At 39.0% G+C, this 11,251-nt stretch overlaps 1 protein-coding gene across 13 annotated transcripts in view; it reads right to left on the bottom strand.

Annotated features, from left to right (window-relative positions):
* Positions 1–4,045: 4,045 nt before the first annotated feature.
* Positions 4,046–11,251, bottom strand: part of LOC139544418 (transcription factor 4-like) — a 464,635-nt gene continuing 457,429 nt past the window's right edge. For 9 of the 13 annotated variants that reach the window (XM_071351480.1, XM_071351481.1, XM_071351475.1 and 6 more), the window contains 2 exons: positions 10,006–10,141; positions 4,046–8,471 (listed from right to left, as the gene is read on the bottom strand). In XM_071351480.1, coding sequence (XP_071207581.1) covers positions 8,423–8,471; positions 10,006–10,141 — 185 coding nt within the window. In that variant the 3' untranslated portion in view covers positions 4,046–8,422. Of the gene's footprint in view, positions 8,472–9,987; positions 10,142–11,251 lie in introns of all 13 variants that reach the window. The other 4 variants (XM_071351483.1, XM_071351487.1, XM_071351477.1 and 1 more) reach the window with 1 other exon arrangement.

Here is an 11,251-nt window from a genome sequence, read left to right as displayed (position 1 = left end):
TGTGTTAATCTGTAGTGAGTTTCACTGTGTTAATCTGTAGAGAGTTTCACTGTGTAAATCTGTAGTGAGTTTCACTGTGTTAATCTGTAGTGAGTTTCACTGTGTTAATCTGTAGTGAGTTTCACTGTGTTAATCTGTAGAGTTTCACTGTGTTAATCTGTAGTGAGTTTCACTGTGTTAATCTGAAGTGAGTTTCACTGTGTTAATCTGTAGAGAGTTTCACTGTGTAAATCTGTAGTGAGTTTCACTGTGTTAATCTGTAGTGAGTTTCACTGTGTTAATCTGTAGTGAGTTTCACTGTGTTAATCTGTAGAGTTTCACTGTGTTAATCTGTAGTGAGTTTCACTGTGTTAATCTGAAGTGAGTTTCACTGTGTTAATCTGTAGTGAGTTTCACTGTGTTAATCTGAAGTGAGTTTCACTGTGTTAATCTGTAGTGAGTTTCACTGTGTTAATCTGTCGTGAGTTTTACTGTGATAGGGCTCTATTCAATCCGCATCACGGGTGTTCAGCTTTACACCGTGATTCAAATTTAAAGGCAATGTTCCCGCTTTAGCAGAGACTGCATTCACTGTAAATGGGGCGGCAGATAGCCTGGTGGATAGAGCGTTGGGCCAGTAACCGCAAGGTTGCTAGATCAAATCCCCGAGCTGACAAATGCCCCTTGAACAAGGCAGTTAACCCACTGTTCCCCGGTAGGCTGTCATTGTAAATAAGAATTTGTTCTTAACTGGCTTGCCTAGTTCAATAAATAAAAATAGAAACGGTCCATTGGTCGGCTCAATTGGAAATTACCCTTAAATGTATTTTTTTTAAATATTTTTTGTGTGTATTTTTTTCTATACTTTTACCCATTTTTCCCCAAATTTCGTGATATCCAATTGGTCGTTACAGTCTTGTTCCATCGATGTAACTCCCCTACGGACTCGGGAGAGGCGATAGGTCAAGAGCCATGTGTCCTCCGAAACACGACCCTGTCAAGCAACAATGCCTCTTGGCATTTCATTAGCGGATTCCGTAACGCTTCAGCTTTACAGATTGAATAGAGGCCTGTCTGTAGTCAGTTTCAGCTTTACAGATTGAATAGAGGCCTGTCTGTAGTCAGTTTCAGCTTTACAGATTGAATAGAGGCCTGTCTGTAGTCAGTTTCAGCTTTACAAATTGAATAGAGGCCTGTCTGTAGTCAGTTTCAGCTTTACAGATTGAATAGAGGCCTGTCTGTAGTCAGTTTCAGCTTTACAGATTGAATAGAGGCCTGTCTGTAGTCAGTTTCAGCTTTACAGATTGAATAGAGGCCTGTCTGTAGTCAGTTTCAGCTTTACAGATTGAATAGAGGCCTGTCTGTAGTCAGTTTCAGCTTTACAGATTGAATAGAGGCCTGTCTGTAGTCAGTTTCACTGTGTGAGTCTGTCGTCTAAATGTGAAATCAAACATGATCGAAGACAGAGTATCTAAACCATATGAAGAGAGTAACTAAACAATAGGAAGAGAGAGTAACTAAACCATTTATAGAGAGTAACTAAACCATAGGAAGAGAGAGTAACTAAACCACAGGAAGAGAGAGTAACTAAACCATTAGAAGAGAGAGTAACTAAACCATAGGAAGAGAGAGTAACTAAACCATTAGAAGAGAGAGTAATTTAACCATAGGAAGAGAGAGTAACTAAACCATTAGAAGAGAGAGTAACTAAACAATAGGAAGAGAGAGTAACTAAACCATAGGAAGAGAGAGTAACTAAACCATAGGAAGAGAGAGAGTAACTAAACCATAGGAAGAGAGAGTAACTAAACCATAGGAAGAGAGAGAGTAACTAAACCACAGGAAGAGAGAGTAACTAAACCACAGGAAGAGAGAGAGTAACTAAACCACAGGAAGAGAGAGTAACTAAACCATTAGAAGAGAGAGTAACTAAACCATAGGAAGAGAGAGAGTAACTAAACCACAGGAAGAGAGAGAGTAGCTAAACCACAGGAAGAGAGAGAGTAACTAAACCATAGGAAGAGAGAGTAACTAAACCACAGGAAGAGATGAACTAAACCATAGGAAGAGAGAGTAACTAAACCATAGGAAGAGAGAGTAACTAAACCACAGGAAGAGAGTAACTAAACAATAGGAAGAGAGTAACTAAACCAGAGGAAGAGAGAGTAACTAAACCATTAGAAGAGAGAGTAACTAAACCATTTAAAGAGAGTAACTAAACCAGAGGAAGAGAGAGAGTAACTAAACCATAGGAAGAGAGAGAGTAACTAAACCACAGGAAGAGAGAGAGTAACTAAACCATAGGAAGAGAGAGAGTAACTAAACCACAGGAAGAGAGAGAGTAACTAAACCACAGGAGAGAGTAACTAAACCATACGTAACTTGATTGATTGACATGTGTCACCATTCATGGTGGCTAGATGCTAGACTGTAGAAATGCCTTTCATCATCAAACCCTCCAAACTTAAAGTGTACTATAAAGTATACTTTAACTCTTAAAGTGTGATTACTCTTATCATTACTCGACAAGTAGTTTTCTTTCTGAGGGCTGAGTATAATGATTATCTAGTCAGGTTAAACTTTTGATCCAGACTTAATTCTGTTTAACTTTGTGGTTTGTATCATATGAAAAAATTAGATGGAAATGTCATCACCAGGAAGTGGTATTGTCACCTGGGAGACCTTAGCCTTTGATCTGGGTCGGGGGAAAAAGGCCGGTAGTGGATGTTAAATGGCAACCATCGTTACAAAGCAAAGATGACCCTATGATTGTTGACTTTATTATTTTTCCATTTTCTCCTCCTCAATTTGACAAAATAAATGTGGAAGGGTTTCTGATGAATCAGTCACACAAACAGCCACGTTAGTACAAACCCAGTCTGTCTGGGCCTTGTTTACAGTCTATAGTTAACCAATGTCTGCTTCGGGACTGTAGAATTCAAACAGACAATAGAGAACATAATACATAAGGGAACGCCCCTAATACAGAGGGTTGAATGACGATAAACTATTCTCTTTATTGAAAGACAATTATCGCCCAAAAATAAATAGAAAGATCAAAAAAGCATTGTCCCTTTACTTTTGTTCTCCTTAGCTCAATAATTCGCATTCAACGGCAACACGTTTCATAACGAGCAAGATTTTGGATTTAAAGTCTCTCTTTTTTTTTTTTTGACATTTCCCGATGCATTCAACAATATTTTACATGTCTATCCTATATATTATCACCCAGGAGAACAAATGACAAGTGCTGATGTAACTGATATTATTATTGCAATAAACGGTCAGAATAATGATGCTGTAAATGATACACAGCACATGGTTCAATCACTGAAAAGAAGAGAGATCGTAGGATATGTACGTACAACCAGGAAAAGAAGAGAGATCGTAGGATATGTACGTACAACCAGGAAAAGAAAAGTAAATACGTTTTACCTTTTGCTGTAAACATAATAGGGGTAATAATAACACACTTATTGCAATCGTGGATAATTTTTACGTCAATTACATCTTACAAGATCAAAATATTAGCACTTATAACGACAGGTCCAATCTAATAAAAAAGTATTTATCCTAGGTCCGATTCAAATAGCTGGAATTAGCTGTAAAACACTGGTCCAATTCAAATAGCTGGAATTAGCTGTAAAACACTGGTCCAATTCAAACAGCTTGAGTTAGCTGTAAAACACTGGTCCAATAATAGACTGAAACTGAAACTTTATGGGGAAATAGCTAGAAGATTGCAAAAATCGTCCATTTACAATTCTATGTTCACGTCTAATTTTCAGATGCTAGGGGCTCGTTTTTTTGGGGGGGACAATCAAACGTTCAATTACCTGACAAAGTACGATTTCTAGCTAAGGTATTTAGACTGAATCTAGATGGAGTCAAACTGTAACTCTGGAAAATACTTGCTTAGCACCACTTGAATTACAGCTAGAATATACAGTATTTCCCTGCAGACGAGAGTTGCGCTGTCTGTCAACGAGTCGTCGTGGTGCCACACTGAGACAGCGTATAAAGAACAGTGAGTTGAATACTAAACCATGACACACATACAGTTAAGTGCCGTTCATTTTTTTATTAATATTGGCACCTGGCTAAAATAACCAGGCACATACAAGCAGAATACAACTGATCAAATCAACTCAATCATTTCCCACTCTCAGCCAGTCGTCACCACCCCCCCTACCAAATTGGACATGAACCCTGTGTACTATAACTACTTACACATTATATTAAAAAATACAATGAAAAAATGGCAATGAGCATGGAGCATGAAAATAATATTATATACCTTTTTGATTTCCAATTAACCCCCCCACCCCCATCCCATTCTTCAAAAACAATCCCGGAAATATAAACAAACAAACCTTTTTTGAAAACAAAAACTGAAAATGATATTGAAGCTTTTGATAGTACATTACATTTGAATGGGTTCTTGCGTTCTCTGGCATTGTGTCGCCCCTTTGTACATTGAAATGTTCAGTCTTTTTTTGAAAAAAAAACGGAAACCGTTCCTTCCTACAATTTCAATGTGACACATTTTCAACACACTCCGAATTTTTACTTTTTTTTCTTCTTTTAACAAAAAACTGATACAATGTATTATCTAAACACAAATTAACAACAGTCTACATGTAAAAATATAACTTTTACATACACAATTTCAAAATAATGGTACGTTTGCATCTGTTGCATACAATTTTACAAATGTCTGTGTGTTTTCTTTGACAGCTGAATAGAAGCTGAGTGGAGGATGATGGGGAACTCCGGTCCCTTTTGTCCAGTCAGGGGTGCCATAGTCAGTCATTGTGATGTCAAGGGCACAGCACGCCAGAGAAGAAGATGAACAAAAGATGCCTCTTCAAACCTTCATATCTCATTAACACTGAGATGCCTCTTCGAATTTTCCACCCATCTCTAAGAAAATAATTAATCTGACCCAAAACAACCGTTCCTTTGAAAACTGGCACCTTCCTTATTTATATATTGTATATATTTTTACATTTATATATATTGATTTTCAAATAGATTATTTTCCAGTTTCAGTGCCTTGTGTTGATTGGATAACATAAACCACTTTTAAAAACAGCTGCTGTCCAATTTTCATACGACAGCATGTCGTGGTTCAGTATTTTTTTCATCGACACAGAAACCAGAACAGACAAAGAATAAGAGAAAGATTTAAAAAAGAGAAAAAAATTCTGTTTTACACATACAACCACACACTGGTACTGAAGACTACAGTGGCTCACGGACAAGCCGATATTGATAAAAAGCTGATCGCTATAATACAAAGCTCAGAAACAGACATGTCGTTCACAATGGAAACAGGCTGCAACTTGGAATACAGGAAGGGGTCTGAAAGTCGAGGTGCTGGGGCCGCCAGGGGGCTCAACTGACTAAAACAAGGTCCATTCAGGGACACGCCTTCTAATTACATATAAGCATACAGTACAATTAAATACAGTTTATCCCAAAAATACTTTTTTTTTCTTTTTACTGTTTTTTAAATTCCCAGGTCAGAAAAAACCTGACTGCATAGACCTAATAACTAACAGTTCCCTAAGCTTGAATCCTAAAAAGTTCAGATAACCGTCTCCTCCTCATCGCATTTGAATGATATGAACTCTAAAAGGCACATTGGTAGAAGTGAATGTTAAAATTGCATTTCTAGGGGTCTTGGGGTGGTTTTAGGGGTCAGGAAGGGAGATGTAGGGAAACGGAGGGGGATGTGAACTGTTAGACCGGGGTTTAAAATCAGGCAAATCATACAAGGTGATGGACTGCTCAGATTCTGGGATATGAAGTACATCCCCCTTCTGGCTGTGCCTTTCCATTGCAGTGTCATTATCAGGAAGTGACATCACCTGGGAGAGACCTTGACCTTTGACTTGGGTCTCAGAAAATGGTTGACTTTGCTCTATTCTGACCTGGTCTGGGTCTCTCTGTGTGACAAACAGACACAGAAAGGAGACATATCTCCCCCCCTTTATTTTCTATCCTTCCTTCCTTCCTTCCTTCCTTCCTTCCTTCCTTCCTTCCTTCCTTCCTTCCTTCCTTCCTTCCTTCCTTCCTTCCTTCCTTCCTTCATCTGCCTTGTAACATGAAGTAACGAAGAGTAACACTACCAACGGCCATGCCCTCTAATCACAAGGTTCCATTTGCTTACGCAAAGGAGTGTCCAATGAAAACACATTTCAATCTGAATCAGGACGTTTGCTGGTTTCGAGTGGCTAGAAGATGTTTTCCCTCCATCTTCTCTAGCAGTGTTGGGGGTAACGAGTAACGCGTTAGAATACTCGAATTACTATTTTTTTGTGATAATGAGAAACTTAACCTATTCGTTTTTCAATTTAAGAAATCAGATACTTAAGTTACTTTTTCAAATAAGCAAATCGGTTACTTTTAAATATTATTTCCCTTGCCAAATTATAATATGAAAAATCCCTTCCCCATAAATTCACGCTCTTCCTGTTTCTTCAAGAACGTTGTGGCATGAAGCTATCAGGATGGCAGAGCCACCGGCCTTTACCGCGTGAAAGTATTCACATTATTTAGAATTGGTAAAAGAAAAGGAGAAAAACATAATAATAAAACGCAAACTGTGCCTCGGGCCTAAGCGCCGTGTCAACTTCAAATATCAAGAAGCACATTCAGGCCAAGCACAGCTCCACAGAAGAAGGACCCACGACAGCCGATTGCTGTCGATGCTGAGGAAGATGGCGCTTCCGTTTCCAAAACAGCAACATCTAGATTTATGTTTTGTTAAACCTGTCACCCCGAGAAAACTAAATGAACATGTCTTTGATGATTGTAAGTCATTCCTTTGATTGCATGCCATTTATTTCAATGCATTATGTTTAAGGATTTATCTGACAGTTTGCATTCGTGGTTTGATGTTTACTGTTAATAAAATGTTCAAGTCAACATTTCAAGTCGGGCTTGTTGTGACTTAATAGTCTTTATTATTATCTGGCTTTAATATGTCTATTTCGTTTCATAAAGCTGCCTAAATGTTGGTTTTGATTTATGGACAAGGTTCCTTTGATGCCTTGGATTTATCAAGATAGAATTTAATTGTGATGCTACACTTTTTTGTTGTATTTATCAAATATTTCGATAGTTTTAATATGGAATTTCGTTAGAACACTTGGACGTTGTCCATAAGTCAAAACCATCATTTCGGGCAGCTTTATGAAACGAAATATACATATTAAAGCCAGATAATAATAGACTATTAAGTAGGCTTTTATATCTTATTTTATCTTTCCTTATTATCATAATGTGTATACGTTTTTCCTTCTTCAAGCATTTTGTTTTGTGTGGAACAGTTACATTTCAACATAGGCTGCTGAACTACAACAACCAAACAATAATGCCATAAAAAAAAAAAAAAATGACATTGTTTATTGCAAAATACACGGTTCAATTTAGTAACACAACTGAAACCGCTGTCAGGAAATCTGACAAGAGATCTCGATCTGGAGCTCTCCCGTTGTGTCCGATGAAATCATTGTAGCACCGGGTAGTAAATAGGCAAGCCACCCTCTACTGGGTATAACAACGACCAACAAGCGCAATACATTTTCAGAGGGTTTTATCAGGGGGTTCGGTAACGCAAAAGTAATGTAACGACAAAACGAGTTACTTTCCACAGTAACAGTGTAATGTAACGTGTTACTTTTAATGGCAGTAACGCTGTAACCTAACGAGTTACTTTAAAAAGTAACATTCCCCAACACTGCTTTCTAGTATACAGCCAATTTAGAGCCCACAAACAAAGTGTTATCTTACAATGTATCTGTTCTGTTTTTCGATTAGAAGTACACATTTTTTTTATTTATTTTTTAAATAATTATTGCATGTTTTAAAAAATGTCTTGAAATTCTACATAATCTCAACTTTTTATTTATTTATAACCCCCCCCCCCGCCAGACTGACTGATTGATTTTCCATATCTATTTAACTTTAAACATCAAGGAGAAGTCCAGGCACGACTGCAAGAGTTTCCACAGTGTGGGGAAGATTGCCATTCGGTTGAGACAGTAGCTGAGTCCTGCAACATTGTTCAGCAACATAATGATATGTTAGAAATAGCCCCCCCCCATCATCACGTAGTTGCATCAACTTTTTTTTTTGTGTGTAAAATTGTTCTTTTTCTTTAACATATATAATATAATAATTTTCTTTTTTTTTTGAAGGGGGGGGGGGGGGTGCTGAAAATAAAAAACAATAATAATAACAAAACATCTCTTGTAGTATCTGTTATTGTTTTCATAGCCAATATACATTTGCAGTTTGTTCATTTCTACAGAAGACGAAAGACAAGTGGGTCCCTGGGAGAAAAAAAAAAAACATTGGTCAGATCAGGTGGTCAGATCGATCGTTGATTGACGTGATCGGTTGATTGATTGGTTCAGGAAATAGGAGAATGTTGTCAAAGGAAGTGGTCACTCATCATCTTGATGAACTCCGGGAGCTTGGACCTATAGGAGGACAGAAGGGGTCAGAGACAGCTGTGGGACACCGTACTCACCTGTTACCTGGACTCACCTGTTACCTGGACAAACAAACCAACAGACACACATACAGACAGACACACACACACCACTGAGAAGGAACTAAAGGTACAACTTTGAGATGGACACCCTAGGCCCTAAAAATAACCTTCACAGGGTTCTAAACGTCTGTGCCTTCCATGTAGGATTAAGATGAAGGTGTGAGAAGGCCTCTCACTGTGTACCTCCTTACTGTGTACCTCTTCACTGTGCACCTCCTTACTGTGTACCTCTCCACTGTGTAGCTCCTTACTGTGTACCTCCTTACTGTGTACCTCCTTACTGTGTACCTCTTTACTGTGTACCTCTCCACTGTGTACCTCCTTACTGTGTACCTCTTCACTGTGTATCTCCTTACTGTGTACCTCTCCACTGTGTATCTCCTTACTGTGTACCTCTTCACTGTGTACTCCTTTACTGGAGTGTAGATCTTCGTTACACACCTGCTATTTGAACAGGTGCACCTTATCGTGAAAACAAATCAAATTCCAACCTTTAGGTCCCTCACTACGAGGTACTGTACTCAGTATCTCTACGAGATGGAGATACCCAGAATTCTTCACATTCCCTCCTGTCTCTTTTGTTCACGGATAACACTTAGTTAACGAACTACACCATCGGGTGTGAAACGATCGAATCAAAACAATACAGCACATCACTCACAATCAAATCAATACAACACATCACTCACGCTCAAATCAATACAGCACATCCCTCACACTCAAAACAATACAACACATCACTCACAATCAAAACAATACAGCACATCACTCACACTCAAAACAATACAACACATCACTCACACTCAAAACAATACAGCACATCACTCACACTCAAAACAATACAACACATCACTCACAATCAAAACAATACAACACATCCCTCACACTCAAAACCACATGTTTAAGTTTTCACTGAGTTTCTCACAATGAGTTAAAGCGAGTCAACTACACACACACACACACACACACACACACACACACACACAGCAGAAACAAAATGAGCACACACTTACTGCTAATCTGTTGTTAAAATGTACCCAGGGTTTTGTTTCAATAGTTTATAGGGTTTGATTACAGCCCCATTGTCTGCTCATTCAATTTCAATCGATTTGCACTAAAGGCCACATGGGAGAAATGATCCACGTTGTCCCCGTGTGTCCTGTACTTCTGACTGAGTTTGGATTATTCATTTGGGATGCAAATGTGGTCAAAACGATAATGTAATGCAGAGAGGGCAAGCCAAGCCACTTTGGAAGACTGATTATAATTTTTTTTATTTACCATTTTACTATGTTGTGTTACTTGGCAAATGAAACCAGAATTATTTTTTTTGAATTATAATTTTTATACACCCAATTTTTTTTTCTTTGTTTTTTGGTTAATGGTAAGTTATGGTACACGTGTTTTCACAGCAGATTAGTTTAAAGTGAATATCTTCTGACCATTTAGGGGGTTTTTACATTTGTCCCATTGGGTTGGAGGCGTCCCCCATGGCGTGGTGCGGCCCGGCCAGGGAGAGAGCCGCTCCACCGTCCGACGAGCCCTTCTCCTCCTCACGTCTCTTCAGACACGCCGCCTTAGGGTTCAGGTTCCTCTCTAGAGACGGACGAACGAGCACAGACGGACGAGCATACACACACACAGGCACACACACACACACACACACACACACGCAAGAACGCACACACACACACACACACACACACACACACACACACACACACACACACACACACACACACACACACACACACACACACACACACACACACACACACACACGCAAGAACGCACACACAGACAGGCACGCACGCACGCACGCACACACACACACACGCAAGAACGCACACACACACAGACAGGCACACACACACACACACACACACACACATATAGGCACAAGTAAGTCTTTAAGAACTGAAGCAACTCCACCTGGTGGATCTGAGAAGATATTTCTCTATTATCTAATTATAAAACTATGGAGCCAATTCCTAACTTCACTTAAGTCAGATTTTCACTTAGTAAATGCATTGACATCAATAGGAATCTAAGTGAACATTTGACTTAAACGTTTAGATTCAGCCACAGCCAGTCCTAAAGAATAATGCACCCTGGTGTGTGTGTGGGTGTGTGTGTGTGTGTGTGTCTGTATTGTCTCTGACCTCTGATTTGCTGCTCCAGGCTCAGTAGGTGTGTGTATGTGTATGTGTGTGTAGTAGTAGTAGTAACAGTACTAGAAATTGATTTAAAAAAAGTACTACTACTGTTACTACTACTGCTACTACTACTACTGCTACTACTACTACTATACTACTACTGCTACTGCCACTACTACTAATACTACTGCTACTACTACTACTACTACTACTACTCCTACTGCTACTACTACTACTAGTACTACTACTACTACGACTACTACCACTACTGCTACTACTGCTGTGACTACTACTACTACTACCACTACCACTACTACACACACACACACACACCCACACATACTGAGCCACATACTGAGCCAGGAGCAGCAAGTGAAATCTTGTGTGTACTGTGTAACTGTCTATATATGTCTCTGTGTGTCTATATATGTCTCTGTGTGTCTGTCTATGTGTCTGTCTCTGTGTCTGTCTGTCTCTAAATGTCTTTCTCTTAAGTGTCTTTCTCTATGTGTCTGTCTGTATGTTAATGTCTGTCTCTATGTGTCTGTCT

The sequence above is a fragment of the Salvelinus alpinus genome, chromosome 18, assembly GCF_045679555.1.
Source record: "Salvelinus alpinus chromosome 18, SLU_Salpinus.1, whole genome shotgun sequence".
Taxonomy (NCBI): domain Eukaryota; kingdom Metazoa; phylum Chordata; class Actinopteri; order Salmoniformes; family Salmonidae; genus Salvelinus; species Salvelinus alpinus.
Note: the sequence above shows the minus strand (reverse complement) of the source record. Positions and strands in the feature narration are given on the sequence as shown.